Source organism: Haliaeetus albicilla, chromosome 5 (assembly GCF_947461875.1).
Source record: "Haliaeetus albicilla chromosome 5, bHalAlb1.1, whole genome shotgun sequence".
NCBI classification, from domain to species: Eukaryota; Metazoa; Chordata; class Aves; order Accipitriformes; family Accipitridae; genus Haliaeetus; species Haliaeetus albicilla.
In genome coordinates, this window is record NC_091487.1 from 12,802,102 (window position 1) to 12,825,515 (window position 23,414).

The following is a 23,414-nucleotide window of genomic DNA, read 5'->3' on the forward strand; positions in this document are numbered from 1 at the left end:
AGCCTGATTACCCCAGAGCCAAACTGGAAGGATATTTTAATGATCAAAATACGGTCAACAATCTTGGTCTTATGCCTAACCAAATGAAAAGAGTAGTTAACCAGCAGCACATTCTTAACATTATACTGAATCACGACATGGGTATAAACCCGAACATAAGAGTGTTACTAGCTGCATCACTCATGGAACATAATTTTTCCTTCACGGTATCCTAAAGAAGCTTTGATCACTCTGTTAAGAACGTGTTTAACCACAAAATTCAGGGCTTTGTGTATGGAATAGATAAAGTACCTTGCAAACAGTAAACATGCTGTCTCCAGCAAAAGGCTAAATGAAACATTGTTTGAAAGCCATAGTTGTTCCTGATGTTTTACAGTCCTCTGCTGTGAGGCCCATTATCGTAGTACTATTTAATCCAGTAAATGTAATATTCTATATCAGTAAACCAAAAGATACTTCTAAAGGAGAATATTGACTGTCTGCTAAGAGAGTTAAGAGATAGTCTACTGAATAAAAACGTCATACCTAATTGAGAGAGATCCAGTTTTGTCCAATGCATCCCTGTTGGACAGCTGGATGAAAGTGTTCTGATAAATATCTGCCCAAGACTATCCAAACCCCAAATGGCATCCTGGCAGGCAGAGTAGTGCACCATTTCAGTCTCCGGTGGCAACTGCACCGTAGAAGGACGAAACTGAGGATTCTGATCACTGACACAAAACAGATCCTTGTTGCTTTGGCACAGCCACAGAAAGCTTCCTATGGAAAGGACATTTCTGTTATTAAAATAATTCCTAACCACACCAAGAAAGCTTACACATCTACTTCCTCTGTAAAAATGATCCGTACATTTGAAGACAAAACTAGAGCTTCTGGGCTATGTTCATAGGCTAAGATTTTGAAGTACAAGTATGCATCCTAAGCCCTTATTTAGGCACCCAAATACTCCCTTTCTCAAATGAAGTAAGTAGTAAGTGATCTCATTTGAGGAAACTAAGAGAGAGAATACATACACAACAGTGCACTATCACTCCCCTTCATTCTTTTGCTCTTTATCCTTGGTAATTGCCTTTGAAAAACAGCATTTTTTTTCAGCTCTAAATCACACATTTTTGCCAATAAAGCCAGTGTACTTAGATAACGCAATTGCTAACTATTTTAACTAGCAGTCGAATTTTCTAGCATGGTCACACTTTTACAATAAAATGTGCAATTTTGCTGCAATAACTGCACTGACAGAAATATTGGGTTAGTATGAGCATTCCAGCAAAGCATGCTCCAAGATTCCATAGCACAAATTCCGGCAATTCATGTTACTGTTACAATGGAAGTTACTGCTCCTAAAGGACTACCCGTTTCTCTCTTGGATGCCGCTCCACACCAAAGGTGGCAGAGGGGATGATATGCTTTTTTTTACCTCTGTAGTTTTACAAACATATTTCCACCTTACTTCAAATATTTTAGATCCCTGCACACAGAAGAAAAAAGGCACCCAAAATATGAAGTAATTCAAGGTGTTTAATTACTTACATCATCAATTCCACTCTATTTAAAAATCAAATATTATATGACTGCACTGTTGATTCACTAACCTTCTTTAGATGAAGCTGTGGAAGCCAACACAAAAATCCATTTTGTGGCAGAAGCAGTACCACGAGGCACAATATTATTCCAGTAAGTGCCTAGAAAGAAAGAACAGAGTGGTATTAGTATGAAACTTAAATGGTAACGTTTTAAATAATAACAAATTTTAATAGAAAATTAAAAGAAATTCTATTGCAATCATAGACCATCTAGACAAGATTTTCTACATACATCTTTCAAGAAACTATTGGGGGAGGTGGGGGGGAGAAAACCTCCTCCTGACACATATGTATACATACACGCACGCACACACACAGAAAAAAATGGGAATGCAGAAAAGGAGGATAAGGGAGAAGATTAATAGTTTTCAACAGGAGACCAATTTGGCAATGAGGTTAAACAGACAATGTTCTAGGTCTATTCTTAGTGTTCACCTGATTAAAAAAATGTACTAAATCAAAATTCTATTTTAAGAAATATAGCCAGAAAGATAAATAAAGCAATTCCTCTATTATCACTGTAAAACCTTAACATTACTGTTTTGCATAGTCACACCAATCACAAACCATAGTCCATTGTGCTAGATATTAACAGGTACAATAGCTTGAGATTGCCTTCTCACCCCAAAGAAGAGACAAGTGCAGGTACTATAAGGAGTAACTTGTGCACAGTTCACTTGTGGACAATGAATTTTCCATGAAAAATATTTCCCTTTAAATGGGAAAGTATTTAAGACCAAATGATAAGGAATAATTTCATTTAATTTTTAAACATGGAATTGTTTGTTAAAGTTGCCCTGACTCACCATGGATAATTTTTGTGGTGACAGAACAGTAGTTAGTTACTTTCTCCTATTTATTTTTCTTAACTTAGAAATATTAGACATAAAAGCACACCAACCTATTAAGTTTCCCTTTGCCACATGGAATTCATTTTTGCCTGAAGAGATCCAGACTCCGCTGCTGTTAACTCCAAGGAGGCTGGGTTGACACTGAAGCTGCTGTGACCAAAATGCCATTCGAAGTTTATCGGCCACCTTCTCCACAGGTGCCTGAGCTGCTGTTGCCACTGTATGAGTTGCCTGGATTATCGTCTGGAACAGGCTGCACTGGTCAAACACTACATAATCAGTGATGCTTACCTGGAAAAAAATAAAAGTGTTCTTGATAATTAATTAAGCTTTTGGGTGAACTGCAGAACCTTTCATCAGAAGCTTTTCTTTTTTTGTGCGTGCTTTATGTACAGGAAATCTACCAAGAGTTAAGAAACCTTCTAAGTATAGGAAGGGAAAAATAGAAATGGTACATTTTGAATGAGTCTTGATAATAAAAAAGAACCAATATTAAACATCAGCTTACAGCTCCCTCCTACCCAACAATCCAATTTGAATTCTGCATTTTAAGAAAGCCCTTTGTTTTGGGATGACCTCTCTCCTCTCTCCCTAAAAACATGTTGAACTCCACAAACTAAGAGGTGAATTTTCAATTTCCCAAAGGAAGAAAGAAACTTGCATAGCGTAGCAATTTAAACCACATTGCAAAAACTTGTATATAATACTCCTTGACAACCACCTCATGGGCATTTTAATTCATAAGGCAGGAGGAGGTTTAAATAAGCAATTACCCAAGTTATGTCATGGACAATCAGGATGGCAACAATCTGGGATACTCCTAGAAAGCAAGGAAATGCTTAAGAGCACAAAAAGAAGAGCAGTTTGCCAATAACCTCAAAGCCAAGCTATTCATGATGCCCACATGCAAAAAGAGATTACATATGTCCATAAAATGAAATTCTTTTAACTTAGGTAGACATGTAGACAAACAAATTTTCTCTGTAACTGTTTTTGTACCCCCTTCTCCCCCACCCCTACCTCTGGGGAAAGCAAGAGAAGCTGGGGAAAACAAAGAGTTGGGAATTCTAAATCAATACCAGGGAGTACTTGCAGTAACCAAGTTGGTTTTACCCACATGATCTGTGACTGAAGCAAGCAGCCCCACATGGTTCAAAGAAACCTCAACTGAATGGAAAAATGCATAATAAATTTTTGCAATGTTACTTATTATTTATTTCATCTAGCTAAGGAAAATGATGGGTACTGGAAAACAAGAGAAGAGACTGTATTCAGCAGCCAGACTTGAATGCTTTGCCTAAACAGCATGTCCTATTGCCACTGTTAAGATATGAAGCTACATGCACCATTGATATGACCTGGTAGAGCATTTCTTGTGTTCCTGAAAACTGTTGTGATGCTGCTCTGGATGACCAAGGGATGGTTTTTTTCCCCTTTTTTATAGCAGACATGAAAAGGGATTTCAGCCATAGCCACACTGTGGTTTTAATATATTGAATAAAGAGTGCTATAATGTATCAAACAATTCATTGAATTTTATCTTAGAATCTCATGGGAAAACAATACAAATAATAAACCCAAGGTAAAAGACCAAACTGAAAGCAAAATAAAAAAAATGCCTACTTGCCACCAATGGTTATCATCTCCTTGTGGTTTCTTTGAAACTATACCAGTTCTGAACCACAGATTTCCATGGATATCCAAAGCCCATAATGTCTGCTGATCTCCAAGGGTTATGCACACTGGTTCCAAAGCTTGCATTTCACTGGAAATGCAAACAAGTAAAAAAATTAAAAACCTTACTTCAAATTTATGCTTACGGTATTTTAAGGAAGCTGTTATAATGCTAACAGCAGGTCAAAATGATCAAACTCAGTGTGGCCAAGCTCAAAAATACATTTGATTTCAAATTTTCAGTTATTCAGTAATTCAAATTTTATTAGTTTGCATAAGTAAAAACCATTCAACAACAAAAAACTGAGTCCTTCAAAGATCACTTGAGATTTGAAACTTGGATACATGACAATGAAACTAAACAAAAACTATTTTGTTCAGTAAATAAGAAATAAAGAGCTGTATTCTTTAAGTTTTTGATAAAGCAGCTTCATAACTATCTCCTCCAACTTCCTTGACCTATTCTGAGAACAATACTAGCAGTTCAGGATCCATAAATAGAAAACTCAACCTAACTATATGGCAAAGATAAATGTTGGATTTAGGACTATAAGTTTCCTGTATAAGTAAACAATTTTCAAGCTCAGAAAATCAACAGGATCAGGTGATCACATCAGACATTTAAAAGGTAGCCAACAATGCTATTTCTTTCAGAGAACATTTCTCAACAATTTAAGAATAAATAGGGATTGCTTTCTGCAATTTTAATACAAAGCCCAAGAACATTAACTGTACCTAAGGTGTAGATCAAACAGATATTTTCATTAAATAAACTAATTAAAGTACATGCAAATTTCAGATTTGAACAAGACACTGAATATTTCCTTAGACTTTTCAAGAGCCAAATACCAGGCTGGGAGGTAACACAAGTTAAAGCTTCATAATAGGGTATTCAGTAGAAGATAAAATCATATGACAACAAGAACTGGAATTTCTTCCTACACCCGCTTCAGGCTGATGTCACAAGAGAGTATATTCTAGAGTTTCAAAGCCAGCAGTAAAGACTCACTGCTTTTAACTTTATCACAAACTACCTCGAGCACAGGATCAACTACAAAGCTAAATACCAATTACCCAGAATACTTATAAAAATCTGTGACTGGGAAGTGGAAAAGTATTATCCAGTTGCGTGGATGACCAAGAAAATGCTGAGATTTAATCTCAGAAAAAAGTCACTCATATATGGAGAGCTCATTAAAGCCTTTATGGCACAAATTAAATAAACAGTATTCAATCAAAAAAGTCATATTGAAAGACATTGTAGACATCTTTTAAAAATTGTTCTCACTTTCTTAAACTCACTTTAACTGTGTTACCACTTGTGTTTATGGCAATTTCTTTCATTATATAGCAGTCATTCATCAGACAGAAAACCACCAGTTACTCTGAGTATGTCTGGAGAAAGACTAAAGGACATACACACACATATATAAGTACATATACACACAAGTTCAGGTAACGCTTTTTCAAACATCAAGGAGTACCAGCACTGAAAACAATTATTTGTGTCATTCAGGTTATGACGCTGTCCCACCAGTGTCATTACCTGACAATATCACTCTTCCATTGTTCTCCTTCAGGACAAAAGCTGCGTACTCCCTCCCGGTATAGCAGGGCCCGCTGCTCACTCAATGCCCACACAACATTATTTCTGGATGTAACCTGTGACAGTGGATAAGGGCAGTCAACCTTTACTGCTCGGGCACAAGGACGATCCACACTCAGGCCTAGAAATCAAAAAATGAGGATTGCTTTACAAACTTTGGCTTTTTGCAACTAAAAGAAAATAGACAAAGCTACCCAACAAAAGAAAATGAGGAGGGGAATATCCTTGACACGCTAACATTTTGCATTTGATCACTATTACCTTGATTGACTATTCTTTCTATAAACCATTAATCATTTCCTCTAATATAGCTGAATTTGTATTTTAAGAAATAAAACACTGTATATCCTTCAACATCCTGCAGAGTGCACAAGTCCCGTCTTGTCATTTCTGTTCTTTTTCTCCCTCTAGTGTCAGTATCAGGAACCTCCGTTTATAAAACCTGTATTAGACTTGGCAGAAGCATCAGAGAAGGTGGCACTAACAGAAGAACTTTCACCCAAAACATGCCAGGGAGAGAAGCAACCTGATCTGAATAGTGGCAGCAGAGCAATTACAAAAGAGCATGCCACAGCATGTAATACTGAAAGGAGAGAGGTTCTGGTAGATTTACAGGTAGTTTGTACACATTTATACATATAATCTAGCAGAACATGTCTTCTTCACAGTTACACTGAAGCTTGATTTACACGGCTGCATGTGAAACACCTCAAGAGACATAGCTTTTGCTGAATTTTCTCATGCTGCCAAAGCAGCAGACTCATCTGTATGATATCGTAAAATAAGAAGAACAACACTCATTTCCAAACCCCTGAGCATACACTTTTTTTTACAGAAGTTAGGGAAGACAGTTGTGGGAATTAAAAAATCCTAGAGAAACAACTATCCACCGGTTACCTCACATTTACAAGACAGATACACTAAGAATGTATTTTTGGTATCAAACACAAATTTAGAAGCCTAAGAACAGCAGAATGTAAGCTGATATAATCAAACCAATCTCTCACAGGGAAGAAAAAAAATATTGACAAACTTCCACAGAGCCCTGTGCAACTGGCATCAAAAGTTCACTCTTTATCACCACTATCCATGCTTGTTGACAATATGCATATGACCTTGGGCAGGCCACTTGATTTCTCTGTAACTACTACACTTAATGAAAAGAAAATAATTTAAGAGTAGAGTATCTTTGAAACAATGCTGTGTATTTAAACAATTTTCTTGATCACGAAGAATTTCTATATTGTGCTACAGCAATTAAATCTACAATAGAAATTAGGAAAGTACCAGAATTAAATGGAAGACAAATAAGAATTTTGATAGCCACTTGTAATGTTGTTGTGCTTTAGTGCGTCTTATTGTTTCCCCCTTATCCAGTCCTCCCCTTCTTCTTTCATCATGTTATTTGTAATTTTTCCTTACCAGCTCAGCTCTCTGTGCAAAACCCACATGCCCAAGAGCCCTTAACACTCTTCTCCCTTAACTCTAAAACTTGGACCTCCATCCTTCATTCTACCTCCTTGTATTTAGCCTGAATATTTTTTGCATAACATCTTCCAAATGCATCCTCTTCTGTTCACTGAAGCAGATAAAACTAAGGCCATGACTTCATAGTTGCCACTACACTATCCGTTTTTCTGATTCTTGCCCCATTCTCACCTAGTGAGAAGGCAGCTGTAAAGACTGCTGCTCCACAGCCCGTTCCATTCGTCCACTGGCTTTCTCTATCACATAAAATACATACCATTTGTCTATACTTCTAAAGCACTTTATGATCTTCTCAGAATACCTTCCTTACATTATCAAGTGGTAACTCTTGCCTCCAACCGATCTGTGCTTTTCAAAACACACAGCTTCTACTTTCCCCTACTCTGTCCCCCGTACCCGAATTTCTTCTGAACAGCCACACACTACCTCATCGCCTTTCAAAGTCCTTCTCAAAACTTTGTCAAAATCCTTAAAGCAAGAAAAGAAAACCCACTTAAGGCTCAGTTGTTTCAGTGCACCATACCATTTTCAAGGCAAGAATATTATTTCAATATTTTCTGCAATCCTTTTCTATTTATGTGCATCCATCCCATATCCTTCCCATGTCATAAATTCTCTATACTGTATGTAATCCACTTGGCAGAAAAAAATAAGTGGCCATGAACTGGCTTTTCCAGTCTGCTAATTACACAGAATCTCACAACAGTTTCCAACCGTTTATCAAAATAAAAAGGTTTCCCTATGTCCTGGCTGTGGATAAAAGTTTAAAACAAATTGTGATCATTCCATAGACTTGAACTCTAATAATCTTAGCCCGCAAAAATTCAAAGAGCCCGCAATTAATTCAGGTACCTGTTTGCAGATACAGATCTCCATTTGTTCTGATAATCCAGGCAGTGTCATCACTTAAAGCTACAAATACAGCCTGGGGTAAAGCCTCATACCAGTGGCGTTTTCCTTTTATAGTTACTTTTCCACAAGCAAATGCTTTGTTAGTCTTCTGTTCAATCTTCCAGAGAAGAGCCCCTGTATGAGGAGTTAAGACAGAACTTAATATCACTTAGCAATTACTGTAACAGAAGCAGCTGACTTGTCCTACCTACACCTAAACTAATATGAGGGGAAAGGCAAACGAGCAGCACTAAACAAAAATGCGAGATTTAAAAACGCTTATAATTTTTTTTTAAAAGAAAGACCAGAACAGTGGCCAACTTCTCCAGGAATTGCTGAAATGCATTTACCATTATAGTATGTGCGATTTTTAAATGTTCAAATGCAAGTCACTTCTCCTTAGTTGTGCACTGAACACTAACAAATAAAACAAGTTCCATGTCAGGGCCAAACAAGCCTACTATTAAGAGACTGAAGTTCATGGCTTGCTTCTGTACTAGTTTGGTACATTCTCTGCACATAAAGGAAAAGGGGTTAATTGTAGTACTTCCACCTTTTACAAATACTAGTAGTAAATCATTACTTTTGCAGACCAGTCGTGAGTGACAAAGACCTGAACAGCTGTGCACATCATGAGCAGACAAAACTCAGAAATGCAACTTCACAAATCCATCTTGAGAACTTTTTCCCCCTCACTTGAATTAGCAAGGATAACAAAATGGAATTCCAAACCTAACTGCTGATTGGCACCCATGCTGGTTCCTACCAGAGCAGTACATTGTCATATTAACTTCCTTTGAATAATTCCACAAAGTAACATCTGATTCCATTTTGATGTTTCTGGTTAACATGCTCTTGTGTTAATACATCCACGGGAAACTGCGGATGCTAGAAATTTGTACGGATTCAGTGAAAAATTGGGTGAGTTCCTGGAACTGAAGGCTAAAAAACACAGAGAAACAACCTTTTGCCCAGGAGATCTCTGAGCTACCAACAATTGCAGTCTGAAACTGCCAAGGGCAAATGTCATACGTGCCAGCCCATTCCTTTTACTTTTCTGCAAGCATCTGCTTTTGACCACTGTTAAGGACAAGATACTGAGCTGGATGAGCCTATGACCTCACCTAGTACAGCCACTCATAAATTTTTTTTGTCCATAACAAAGCTCAGCTACAGATCAAATAGAACACACTTCTTAAAACAGATAGCAAATCTTCCCCTACAGAGAGAAGGAAAGATTGACATGTGCTTTTAGACATGACAGGGGAAGAAAAGCAGTGGCAAGACAGGAGACTAAGTAAAGAAAATGTCTGAAATTTGTATTTTCGCACCAATCCTGAAACAATCTGGAAGGCCAAAAGAGACACAAGTTTATAATCAAAACCTGTTTAATTTTAATCCAACATAATCCCTGTTCCCAACCATCTAGAAAAAACTCATATACAAATGCACCAAAAATTAAAAGCTTTTTTCTTTAGTATTAAAAATAAATAAATAAATAAATAAACAAACAAGCCCATACACAAAACCAATCCTACATTTACAACAAAAATAATTTTAAATTTGGGAATCATAAGCAGTTCTGTATCAAAACCCAAGGTTTTGTATAGACAAGGACCTCTTCATTTATCTCTGACTACCATGCAACTGCTGCTTCTGAAGTTCACTTTACTCGGGTAGATGCATGTTGAAAACTTCCCAAAATGCAATGTGAACCTGTTAGAAAGACAGCCACATAAACTAGAACATGGTATGCAGAGGTAGTGAAGATGCAGTCGTATCACCTGATATGACTTTAAAAAAAAAAACAAAAAAAACCCAAACCCACAACAAACAGACCCACACTACTTTTACATGAAACAAGTCCCAACCAACCAAGTTTCTAGAAGTACTGTATTAAAAAATAATAATAAACTGCCTATGTGGAAATTATAGTCACAGAACTGGATCTGTAATCTCAGAAAAATGACAAGTTTCATCTAATTAAATAACTGCCGTTGTTAAAACAATAAGAAAGCAAAGAAAACTCACGAGTCCACACCAGTTTTGCATTTAGGAGATAAGCCAACCAACCTGAGGGGGAAACTGCCACCTGCTGGACACCGTCTTCAAACTTCTGCCAGCGCAGGCCAGCGGCGGGCAGCGCGCTGCAGTACAGGCTGCCTCTGTAGTCCAGGCACCAGATATACTTCTCGGAGACAACCAGGCTCAGGATGCCATAACCAGGGCCAGAGTATCCCATCCAGCTCTCTGCAAACTAAAAACTGTAGAGTCAGAACACTGTCAGGTGTCTTCAAACTGCACGAGAAAATGGCTATACAAGCACAGCAGCTCCCGTATTTTGATTAAAAAAAAAAGCTAAACTTAAGGTTCTTAAGTACCCTAATCAATGAATACGTTTGCCTTGTGTAAAATAAAACTACATCTGTCAGTGTTCTCCAAGGTAGTATGTACTGCAAAGTATGACTACTGGAACAAAAGTTTTAGCAAAAACCAAAACCCTCCACAGTCATCTACCTCTGAAAAGTGGAAAATCTTCTCTTATTAACTAAAGAACGCATACTTAAAGTAAATGGCAGAGGCAAAAAGGAATACATAAAAATGTACAGTCTGTCCCTAGTCCAGGAAATTACTTGTTGTCTGTGAAGTGATGAGCAAAGGGAACAAGATAGCTGGAGCGCAGACACAGCTATACATGCAACTCCGATACTCTGTATGGTACAGGAGCCACGTATTGCAGAAATTTGGTTTAGACACTGCTATCTTAACTTTTGATAGCTTGCATGAGGTGAACCCAAGCACTGCCAACATGACCTATAATGTAAGCATCTTTGGAGCTTTTCTAAACTTTCCAGAGTGCAAGACTATCATAACCTGAAACTAGAAGTCTTCTACACTTTGGGCTGCAGTTGTTACCAGATAGGACACCATCAACTTATAACTCAATGTTCATCAACAAATACTTGGTTGATCTCAATACAAGGCTGTTAGGTTTAAAAAGAAACAAAACCCCCAACCTAGAAGAACTGTATTTCCTTCTTAAGACTTCTGCTAAAACTCCCAGTGATTTTGGCAATTTTGCAAATTTTACAATTAATTTTAGTACTTCTTTTCTATGGCCCATATGAGAATTGCTATTTCTGGAAATGTTCACCCACAAAATAACAATGAAGGAAAGAGGCTAACAGAACAAGGAAAAATGTCAACAATTTAAATAGTACTAATGGCTGTCTAGGGCACAAAGAAAGACTAATCCTTATTCTGAGTATTTACAGGTAAACTGATCCTTAACCAGGGGCCAGCCATGTGAGATAATCAGCATTAATTCCCCATGAGGTCAGCTGAGGCTGGGAACAGCATTGTGCAGAATTTGGGCTAATGGAGACCCTAACAAGGAGCAGCCTTTGAGCATGACTTGGTTTTACTGTTCACTCTTTAATGGATGGGTTTATGACAGCATTTTTGTTGAGCTGGGAATAATACTGCCAGTGCAGCTTCTTCACATTAAGTACACATCAACCATTCTGAAGTCGGATACGTCACATTTCATAAGAGTTACAACATATATTGCTGTTTGGCTTTATGCTTTACTTGTTTACTCAAATCGAGTAAGAAAAAAATTGCTTTCCTAAAGAAGTAAAGGATAATAATTACATGAATGTTTCTTTTGAAATGCTGCAATTATGTATTTTAACTAAATTGAAACATATACCTGATCAGATTTTAACAGCACCATTTCATCTAGGCTTATCTTGGCCACATCCTGGGAACCAGGCCCAGCACCAACTTCAGGCATGCTAGTCTCCGAGGATGAATACGGTAAGCTATGTCCATAAATATCCTCTTCATCACTTGAGGCAGATTTCTCAGTCTTACTTTCACGAGCATCTGCTACCCATTCAGCAGCGCTAGTACTAGATTTAGCTTTGATTGCACTTTCAAAATTCCACCCAGAAATGGAAGTGTTATCTGAATAAACATCGTTAGAGATGTCAAAGTGGAGAACAGAAGGATCTGACAGAGCACTGTGTATCAGAGAGAGTTGCTGTTGGTCTTCCCTACCAGTTTCATCACTTTCCTTTGGCGTCAGTGATGTCTGAACACCAAGTACACTGTCACATTCCAAAAACTCTTGGTCTGTAAGGTCTGGCTCTTCAAAAGATTTTTCAGTATCCTGCAGCTTCATGTTATCTAAATTTTCATCTATTTCACACAATGTAGGAAAATCTGGCTCCTCCTCTTGGCTCAGCTTTCCAAGACAGCATTCATTGCTTGCAGAAACCACACTACCATCATATTCACCATCAACACTGCTTGTCAAGTCTTCTGCAAGGATTAGAGGAGAGACAGATGTCAAAGTATCTATAATAGTTGAAGTACCCATGCCACTGTCACTGTTTGGAAGTTTCTGTAAATCAATCATATCTCCATTTTCTTCATTAATTAGTACAGTCGCAGACTCAGGAGACTGTAGGACACTGAAAGTTTCTGAACCATTATCTTCTTGCAAGATGGTATGGGACTCCACACTGAAGATACTTTCTGGAGATCCAGTACTCAAATGATCAATGCTGCCACTCATTAGGCTGGAAGTCATGGAAAATGAGTCTGCATTCAACGAATGTGGACTATCACCCGAAAGCTGACGCTCATAAATTGGTGTACCTTCCAGAGAGCTGTGGTTTTTCCTGGTCCCACTTTCTGTTCTCACAAAACAAAAAAAAGGGGGAAAAAATAATATTAATAAAGTCTATTAAGTTTTGATGCAAAGCAAGAAATTTAAAATATTTTTATCACTGGAGGAAGAACGCAGTCAAACCTAAATTTTAACATACTGATTTATTTCAACTTCAACACTAAATGATACATATAAAGCCAGAAAAGTATTAATAGCAAAACATTTTAAAGTTGTAACACCAATATAGTAAACAATTAAAGTAATCAAGTACTCACACTATTTTAACAATCTAAAAACCATGGCTAAGAAAGACACTGTCAAATATTCTAAATAGGATGAATAGGTATTACACAATTCCAACATAAAACTGGAAGCAGAGTGTTGCTTTGTTTGCTACCATTACCCCATACATTAGAACCTTAACCATGTTTACATAAAGCAAAACAAAGTTAAACTAATAAAATAAACAGATCTAAAAAGACTTAATCAATTTATCACTTTCAAAACAGGCTTTCATCTTGAACATAAATGGCCCACCACAAACACTCAAATATCTCAAGAGCATGACAACACAATATAAACAAACCTTGCCAAACAAATGCTCTCTTGTGTGAAACATCAAAAGTGACATTTTCTAATAATGAGCAGTGGCAGGGAAAGTTCTGCTGGACTTACCTTGTTTCTTCTTTTTTTTCTTTTTCACTTTAATTGGCTTTACAATGAGTTCTTGATCAAAATCTTCAGAGCTGATTGTGCTGAACCTTTGTGAAGAAAGCTGACCTTCTCTCTGAGCTTCTGAAAGTTGGTCTGCACATATCATAAAGCTAGAGCCACTGTCCACAGAATTTACTGAACTGCTCCTGCTTCTTGATTCACTTACTACAGAGCAGCCCCTTTTTCTTGTTTCATTGCTCAAGTCTCCCACTCTATCAGAACTTTTCTCCGATAGCGTTGGAGTTTCCAGATCATCTTTCACTAAAGAGTAAGAGTCATTTTTATCACCAACAACTGAAGGGGAAGTAACCATTTTTTTATCTGTTTCCACTGAAGGGCCAGATGATACAGATGCAACTACTGATAATGGGGTCAGCAATTTAGGACTCGTATCTGTTAAAGGATTCGGCAATTTTGAATTCACATCTGAAACTGACCAAAAGAAAAATAGAAGTATAAATACTAGTGCATCAATCAAGTGAGTAGGGGAATAGTTCTTGGAAAGCATTGAAAGAAAAGAAGCTTTATGCACTGGAAAAATATTCTAAGTTTGCAATATTTCAAATATATGTATGCACACACACAATGTAAACTTCATGTGAGTAAACCTATATGAAATCATTTTAGTAAAATCAATCCCCCAAAGCCTGTATCAAACTTCTATCAGCAAAATTCTGAATTATGTTTATGTATGAAGAACGGTACAGGTCTTCAGGTTGGAAGACCCAACTGTATCACACATTGAAGTGCCACCCTGTTATCTTCAACTTCTTCATTCAAACACTCAGGATCTTGAAAGAATCAAGGAAAATTTACCAGATAAACCACTGTGGTAATTAGAAGAAAATATACTTCAAGAAGGCTCAAATTATACTTGGAAGTTAAGATTAAAAAAATAAACACTCCCTACAAGTTTGTGAGTAAAGAACTGCTTAAATGACTACAGCTATCACTAATATGCAATGATAAGAAAGTTAAGTTCTCTAGCATTCAGTGAGACTTCATAGCATATTTACTAGCATTTTGCTAATGCAAAGCTAAGATGAAGTATTTTAAATGAGTAAGTAGTCCTGTGAGTGTAATATGCTGGATAATGGTGTTTACAATCTTTATGATTGAGAAATCAGCCAGCACCATCATTAAGCAAGTATTATTAATCCCTTTTACAGAGTTCTAGTAACACAGATGCTGAACTCAGATGGCAACAAATAAGAAAATAAACTCTCAAATTCTTTTCGGAATTTTAGTGAGTGTTCTTTGCCAGTTCTTTCTTTTTCATTGCTGGAAAGGCTGAGATTTTCTCTGGAATGTAGGTGGTGACAGGTGGCACAGAATCAACATATTCAGGTATCTCCAACCCAGACGATTGAGACTGACCAGTAAAGAGATAACAATGATCAGGAATCCAAACTGCTTCACCATCATGGTTGAGAATAAGGTCTCAGATGCACAGATTAGAGATGTCTGGCTGGGATAATGCTGATCCACTCTCAAAAAAAGGGAATGATAATTAGGTTTCTTAATGCCCCCATTCTCACTGCAGCCAAACCAGAAACTCAGATGAGCAGATAAATCAGATCTCTAAATATAATCTGTAGAAACAGATAAGTAACTCTACAGAACCTAGTAGGTTTTTGCAACAACTTGGAAGGGGGTTTTGTGGGGTTTGGTTTGGGTTGGGTTGTTTGGGGTTTTTTTAATATTAAAAAAAGTATGATAGGCACCATGTTCCACAAGGTACACACTAAAGTTTTCTAATCTATACAAACCTATTGATGATAGTCCTTCAGGTCTGCTTGAAATTCTTATTATGTCTCTATCTCCCTTTAAGAGAAAAATCTCATTGTTGGTACAGGATACAGACACAATATCACCGTATCCTTCCAAGCCACCAATCAAAGCCTATAAAGAGTCAACACAGAAAGAAATAACTGGTATCAGATTAAGACACTGTTTGGACAAGATGGTGCTCTTAACAAAAGTGTTCACTGGAATTTAATCAACACAGATAGTTACAAAATAAAGATTTTACCTTATTACAAAGAAAGAAAATAGAAAAAACAAACAGGGAAGCACCCTTTAATCATGATGTAGCTCATTTTTATACTAATTTTAATTCCACAGATCTATTAATTTCCTCTGTCCAAACTAGCAGCAACAATATAACAACAACTTAAACAATTATAATTTGGTGGCAGAAAAGAGCCACAGTACAAATGTTTAATACAAGCTTGCATTCACTTTCATATGCACTTTTAAGAAGACAAAATAGCTAACAGCTCACTCTATACCAAATAAAATGCAATACTCGCTTTTTTGCAGACACCAACAGTACTAGAAGGGAAAGAATAAATAGTTCCAGGCACATTGTGTAGGCCTAAAATTTCTTTTTGCATTAATTACTAGATTTTAGATTTATGTATGCTTTGCTAAGTATCAGAATTAATTATGATGTTAACACCTGGACTGAAAGTTTAAACATATTAATTTTCATATATATAATATACCAAGCTAGTTTCTGAGTATATCATTGCAATGACAACTTGAAGAGGGAGACAAGAAAGTCATCTTTGTTATGTTTAAATATGGATTTAAATCATGGAAGCGTAATGGATAACCCAAAGAGAGTCTCATGGCGTAGCATGAACAAATACAAGTAAGAAACAAAATAGGCACCCACAAGACTTATCTACCTGGTTCACAGTGTCTAGTAAGTAGATGCTATATTCATTCCAGGTCAGCACCCATCCTTCTCGGAAAAAGCACGAAACAAGCCCAAGGTGTTTCTCTGGGGAGCTGTAACTTCCTCTGTCAGGTGGTTCCAAACGAGGATACAGTTCAAAAGTTTTTATTCCTCCAGCAAATACATCTTTCAATATGAATGTGGCCTGAACAGTTCCATGAACATCAGACTTCCAGAGACGAAGCCCAGGTCTGGCAGCAAATAGTGTCAGGTCACTCTGTTTACATAGGCCAGGTATAAAACATGCTCCAAATTTGCCAGTGCTAAAATGCAAAAGAAAAATTTATTTTAAAAGCTATATACTCAACTTGGAAACAATTTTTAAAACTGATGGCACAAATTTACGACTGCAAATTATTGAAAATAAAAATCTTTGATTAAGGTATTCAGTCAAATGTCTGAAGTACAAATTTGGTTACAGTAAGACAAGAACAGTGCTTCCAAGTAAGAACAGTTTTTCCTCAGCTTTAGATGTAGTGTCTGACATCTATTAGGCAACTTAAATGACAACTCCTAATAAGCTTCATAGCCTTAACAGTACTCTCTGTCCATCTCAGAAGGATCCTACTGTGCAGTCATACTTCTCCCAGGATTAATAAAAAACAGGCAAAACAGTACAAACTAATGCTAAGAAACTAACAACCTCTACTTGCAAGAAGCACGGAACAGACTTCAACTGTTAAAATCTTCATCTCTCATGCATAAAAACCACCATTACTATGACTGAAGAAAACCCCTCACACATAAGATGGTCCTTGGTATTCCTCTTACTATTCATATCCCTGAAAGATACATTATAAATCTTCTTTCAAGAGTCAGGTTCCTCTACTTCTAGATATAGTCAGTGATGCTGTTCTAAGACTGGGTTCCCTCCTCCTTCATATCCGAGAGATATTATGCAATAAAAGATGCCATAAAGTTATAGAAGTTCCTAGCCTTCACATCAACTTTAAGTGCTTGCTATACATTTTCCCTTTTAATTCACTTCAGTGTGTAAGAAAATTTGGGGTGTTGACTTGCTTTTTGCATCAGATATTACATCAGCCATTAGATGGACCTGATTACAATGCTCACACCAAGTCACAGTAAACCAAGAGGGACTGCAAAGGAAGTTTGGCGGCGATTTCAGTTTAAGCAATGAGAAAACATCTTAAATATTTTTGCATAATAGTGCCCTGAAAATATGATTGTAACATTTGCAACCATGCATTTTTTAAGTAGGTAGAATTGTCATTTCATGTTTGAGCACACATAGCTACTGTAACTAACTTTTTATGAGTGGACTGCTGTGTTGTGTTAATTTCACTGCTTAGATCACTCTTTCTGTAATCCACTCTGAAAAACTAGAATTAATAGATGTGCCTGCATCAAGATTTTATGAGGGTTACTTTTTTCTGGGCTGTGTTCCAACTTGCTTGACAGATTTCTCTTCTGTGTAAAAAAGTAGAGTCCGTTGTAAAGTAGAGACAAGCAGCACTTTCTGGTTGTATTCCAACTGGACAATTGAAGATGGCTCTTCCAATACAAGGCTGGAGTTGCAAATACCCTTTTAAAGATACATGCAATTAACAAGAGTCAACCTTTCTAAAAATGTAAGGTAGTAACCAACACTTCAAAGAAATTAATAAACCCAAGAAAGAGAAAACAAATAAACAAACAAATGCTTTTGAACTACTGTTGCACAAAGTTCACCTAATGAATGTGGAGCTCCTTTATGCAGACAAGAGGGGAGTTAGATTTTGAGTACCACAGTGGCACACTATGAAATTCAATTTCTCTTAAAATATTAGCCAACGCATTTCACTTGAAATCAATAGAAATGCTAGGACAAATTTTCTTCCTTCTCCACTGCCAGGTCATACAATGCTGAGATCATTACTACATTTGGAGATGTTAAACCTTTTTGTCAAATCAAATGAGGGACAGTCATAGGTAAATCAGGATGGCTGTTGTTTAAACTTTTCTCCCATATAGAAATTCAAGTTAGTACTTACTTTGTTGACATCCCAGGTCTGTATTAATTAACAAGACATTAGAAAATTTCCATTTACTGGAAACATGCTAGTCACCCAGGAGAACCCAAATATTACTTTCATTCCAAACTCTAGACCGAGATGATGAACAATTCTGAAAAGAGTAGTTGATCAATATAGTGAATCAGCAATGTACCCTTTCCAAACAAAAGAGAAAGTACTGGCTGAAAGCTGAAGGAAGATATGATAGTTATCTCAGACAGAAACATGAGAAAATGAGAAGGATCACCACTTTTTTATATTTTATTTTTTTAAAAAGGTAAGGCAGCTGCAAAGGACACCCAGTGGTAGTCTTGCTGGGTGTGTGCACACTTGGCCAAGTGTACACACAGCAATAAAGCAGTCCAACTAAATACACAATACTAAGCAATTAACTAATTGCTAAATATTTAAACACACAAGCATTCTTTCAGAAAATTGTAAATGGCAGTTAAGGTCTCTATAATAAATGCTCACCTGGTCTAGGTCTAGGGCAGAGTAGACAATCTTCCCTTTGTCATCTCCAGAGAATAATTTCATTCCATTGGGACTCCAAGCTAAAGCTGTAATGCTACTTTTGTGGATACCAGCAACGTCAAATCTCCGAAGCTATGAAACAATACCAAAGCAATACAAGAATGAGGGGGAAAGAAAATGCAGACAAAGCCTATTCAGTGACTTGGACTGATAAACTGGAGGTTAAGTACAAAAACACAGGTAATTCTAATTTTTATTTAGCACAAAAAACCCTAAACAAACAATCAAAAAACCCACCACCAAATAGCTCAGCCAGTTATTACAAATTAGGAATTTCTCAAAAGCATTTTTTATTAAATATATCTTTTGTAATTAAAAGCATGCTTTAAGATTATTGCTTTTATAAGCTTAAAATACGAAGCCTAAAACACATTCACAGATATTTCATCAGGCAAAATTCGCTGGTCTTCACTATTATAAAGAATCATAACACTCTACTAGGATATGCCATACTAAACCTCACAGAAGTTTAGCCAAATGCAAAGATTTACCTGTTTGTTTCTTCCAGGTAATGAAGACACAAGCTGAAAAACTGCCACCCGACCTGAGGCTGTACCAAGAGCAACTAGATCATCGAAACAACTCAACAGCTTTACAAAAGTAATAGATTCACACTTTCCCTGTTGAAACAAACCATACATAAAACTTGCAAAGTTAATGAGCAACAAACAGCAGCTCAATTCTGAGCAACTCGGCTTCATTAGAAGAGACAAGAGTAAAAGTTAGTATTTACCTCAAAATTGTATTTTTTCATCTGGTTTAAATGTCTGCAGTAGAGATAAAGCATTCCAATGCTGCTCCCCACAGCAATGTAGTCTCCATTGGTATCGAGTGCTGTGAGATATACCACAATAGAGCGAAAGCCTTTTTGGATCTTTGTAGGAATGGCATTGAGAAGATAATATAAGGGACAAAACTCCTTAAATATAACCGGTGAAGCCACAGATGCCATAGCAAGCATTGGCATCAGCAATTTTAAGGCTGAAATAAACACATCTACTTGACTGTGTAGGGAAATCTGGAAGACAAAAGCAAAACATGTGCCATTAACTTGTTTGAAAAGAGTATATGGTTAACAGAAAGGCACCATTTAGAAAGTAGGATGCAGAAATTCTCTGGTTCTTCTGTATAAAGAAAAAGCAAGTTAAACTCTTCTAGTGAATGCAAGTTAAGCTTATTCTTACGAAAAGTGTTCTTCTAAGAATATTTCTTAGGTTCAGCCAATATCTTAAGGATGTATGGTAACCACTAAATATGGGGTAATCACTTTTTCTTGCAGCTGTGAGCTCGTCAAAGTTAAGTTCAAACGCAGTATTTCTTCTCCTCCGGCTAGTGAAAGAACTGTAAGGGCTCTGACACTGAACAACCAATGCGGTATATTTCTTCACCTATCTGCAAATTCTACCCTCAATACTTCCAGTGCTCAGAGCATGGGATATTCACTCCATTAGTACTATAAGATCAAAGTATCAAACTAGTATTTATGCTCAACTCCTTAATGCCCCACACCCCAAGAAAAACACAGTTGAGGAACAATTCAGTCAGAGCTACATCTGCTATATAATCAAATAACAAACAAAAACCAAGAATACTGGGGGAAAAAGAGGGCAATGCAAACATGAAAAAAATCCCAGTTTGACAGACACAGGAAATATCCATATAGCAATTGAATTTAGAAAGATAAGGAGCAAACAGAAAAAAGTACCATATGCCCATGTTTCCCTTTATGGTTAAGCAAATAATTTCATGCTGATGCATGAAATACACTTAGGGGACAATTCTGGTATCTTTCTAAGAATAACAGAAACAAAGATTCTGTTTGCCTTCTTCAAGAAAAAAAATGTAGTCAGAGCTCATCACAGTAATAACGTACTGGGATCTTCAGAAAAAGTTGGTATGACCATGCCATACCTAAAAGTATTTTAAAAATTTAATTAAACCCAGTAATTTTTCTCATCGTGGGGGGACAGCTTTGACAAGAACATTTTGCAGCAGTAGCTATTCTCCTCATGGATGACTCTGGAACACAGAAAAAAGAAAGAAACCTTCACTTCTTGAATTTTATTTTGCCATGAGCAAGTCTGATTAATGGTTGTTTAAGCCTGTAAAACTGAAGATTTTCTTAAGCTTCAGCAAAGTTCTAACTTCCTTAGAGAAGTGAAAAACAGAAATATGTCAATTGAAGTTAGAAACACTTCTAAATGCTCAAAATTATTCTGTAAAGTATTCCTACTGCAATTTGTGTGATATGCCCTACTGATATGCCTAGTTTTTATTTCTCTGAGGATGGAAAATGGTATTTGTTTGGCAGCTTCACACATTGCTTACAGTGTATATCAACTAAATTAGAAAAAATATACCTGCTTTAGTTTAAGATCTCCATTACTGTGAAAAGCTCTGAGTCTCCATTTTCAAACTATTTCAGTTATTGTGCAAGAGGATTCAGCACAGTGGCTTTGGGCCCTGCAACACTTGTTGTCAACATACAATTCCACTAAATCCAAAGGGATTACTCGCATGACATTACCCATTTAAGTCCATGTTAGACAAGACCACAGGAATAAAGATTGGTTACTGAACCCGTATTTTACCTGTGTTACAAAACCTGCCAGTAAGTGAGCTAGCAGCAGTTATTAGATGTTCTTAATTGTGATAAATTCTACTGCTTGCTAGAGCTTAGAAATTAATTCCACTCTCCTCCAGTATTTACTACCAGTCATGACATCCATTTCATAAAATATCACAAGGGTTAGCTGATTAATGTGTCCAAACTATTTCTAAATGAAGAGTTGCTTTCAGAGTTGTTTTCTAAGTTAACAGATAACCTCAGTGCATCACCACTCTTTTACAATATTTTCACACACCACCTATTTCCTATCCTGTATTTTAGGTCTTCTGCCCTTTCCTTCAGCATTTACTACTTTCTATCTACACTCAACTAAATAAAAAGAGAACCCACCGCTAAAGTCTCTTGTTTGCTGTTCTAAACATGCTGCTTTGCCAGTTTAGTAATTTTACTAGCTGCTGGTCTGGTTTGGGGGGTTTGTGGGGTTTTTTTCTTTCTTTCTTTTTTCTAATAAAATAAAATCCAGTCTTTGTCCTGAGTCTCACATGCACAAATCTTCCTCTGTCTAATCTCAACTTCTACCACTCCCCAGCTACTGCCTCATGAATTTCACATATTTTGTTTTTTAAGTCCCCTTTGTCACTCCTACAATTCACATCTGTCATCATCCAAAGCTGCTCTTGTAGCTGGAACCATCTCGCACTCCCCAGTTGCCAAAGGACCTTGCGAGTCCTCAAAATTCATTCTCTCTCTTAGTTACCATCACTTATCGTTCCAGCTCAACTAAACTGCTAAAAACATAGTAATTCATTACAAACTATGGAATTATGGAAATTTGTGTTATCCAGAAAAAGACTATTACTCTTTCCTCTACAACTACCTTATCTGCAACCTGATGTACGTTTTGTAAGTCTACACTTAATTTAAAAAGAGGAAAGAAAAGGGAGAGTTTGATAGGGTTCCCCCCCACTCCTGCCCCCCCCAAAAAACCAACCACACTGGGAGGAATTATTTCTTGTCATATATTAAGTTAAATTAAAAAAAAACTGCTGTCAGGTTAGGGTTCTCACTCTTCATAAAATTTATATACAATCTTATTTCAATCTTCTCTGATGACAAAGTTTTACAAAAATGAAATTAAGTTTTGTTCTCTGTAACCCATTCACCCTGTACAATTAAAAAGTGTATTAATAAACTACAATTTCTTGCCATCATACACAAATTAGTTTCACCTTGAATGGTTTACAACTAACAAAACACTTGCACTGCTTGTGTGGAAACATATAACGAAGTTCAAATCATTACTTTACTAAAAATACTGCCAATTAAGTAATTTTATCTACACAAACCAAATGTATAAAGGACTAGAGAATTGCAATGTGGCCTATATATTCAAGAACCGCACAAACACCACAATTTTCTGCTTTTGAGCCTAAAGTCTTCAACATCCCCCTAATCACAGTTGTGTATCACATGTAGTCTCTTTCTCTTTATTAACAGCTTTAGGATTATTTGCTATCTGTTCTTCTTACTTCATTAATCAAAGGCAAACAGTGGATATAATCTATTTTCTCAGACAGATTTTGGAATTGGATGCACATGTTCACACTGCGTCAGCCACAGTTACTCTGAAGTACATAACAGCCGTACAGGGCAAATCAGCTTGTGCTAAGCTGCTATCCTGCAGCAGAGATAAAGTAGAGAAAAATACCTTATGTTGCATATCAAAAACAATCACCAGATGAAGAGGGTCCTTCCTTCTCAACTCACAAAGTTCAAAACAAGTTTTTAAATATTGCATTCAAGGCCATGTTTTGAAAAGCAAACTTTTTTTCATTTTCTCTGGTCTCAGAAACAGGAATAAGGCTCAATGCTGCCTAACAGAGGCAACTGAAGCAAGAGATAATCCCATGGTTAAACAAATAAGCAGTGGTTAAAGGTTCAGTGCGAGGGTGTGCCACAGATTGACTGCAGAAGGCTAAAGCTGTCACTGCATTTCTCTGAGCCCGAGCGTCCTGTGTGTACAAGGGCGAAAACAGCTCTGTGTTTTTTTATTCTTTGACACAAAAAC

General features: G+C 36.8%; 1 protein-coding gene across 4 annotated transcripts in view; it reads right to left on the reverse strand.

Moving 5' to 3' along the window:
* Positions 1 to 23,414, reverse strand: part of TECPR2 (tectonin beta-propeller repeat containing 2) — a 45,622-nt gene that overhangs the window by 21,094 nt on the left and 1,114 nt on the right. For 2 of the 4 annotated variants that reach the window (XR_011324660.1, XM_069783428.1), the window contains exons 2-16: positions 19,511 to 19,795; positions 19,269 to 19,397; positions 18,718 to 18,849; positions 17,617 to 17,774; positions 16,179 to 16,491; positions 15,255 to 15,387; positions 13,447 to 13,917; positions 11,806 to 12,794; positions 10,167 to 10,350; positions 8,055 to 8,228; positions 5,655 to 5,835; positions 4,058 to 4,199; positions 2,485 to 2,725; positions 1,593 to 1,682; positions 526 to 759 (exon numbers count right to left, since the gene is read on the reverse strand). Coding sequence is in view for 3 of the 4 variants with exons in the window: in XM_069783428.1 (XP_069639529.1) it covers positions 526 to 759; positions 1,593 to 1,682; positions 2,485 to 2,725; positions 4,058 to 4,199; positions 5,655 to 5,835; positions 8,055 to 8,228; positions 10,167 to 10,350; positions 11,806 to 12,794; positions 13,447 to 13,917; positions 15,255 to 15,387; positions 16,179 to 16,491; positions 17,617 to 17,774; positions 18,718 to 18,849; positions 19,269 to 19,397; positions 19,511 to 19,744 (3,805 nt within the window). In the remaining variant the exon portion in view is untranslated. The remainder of the gene's footprint in view (positions 1 to 525; positions 760 to 1,592; positions 1,683 to 2,484; positions 2,726 to 4,057; positions 4,200 to 5,654; positions 5,836 to 8,054; positions 8,229 to 10,166; positions 10,351 to 11,805; positions 12,795 to 13,446; positions 13,918 to 15,254; positions 15,388 to 16,178; positions 16,492 to 17,616; positions 17,775 to 18,717; positions 18,850 to 19,268; positions 19,398 to 19,510; positions 19,796 to 23,414) is intronic. The other 2 variants (XM_069783430.1, XM_069783429.1) reach the window with 2 other exon arrangements.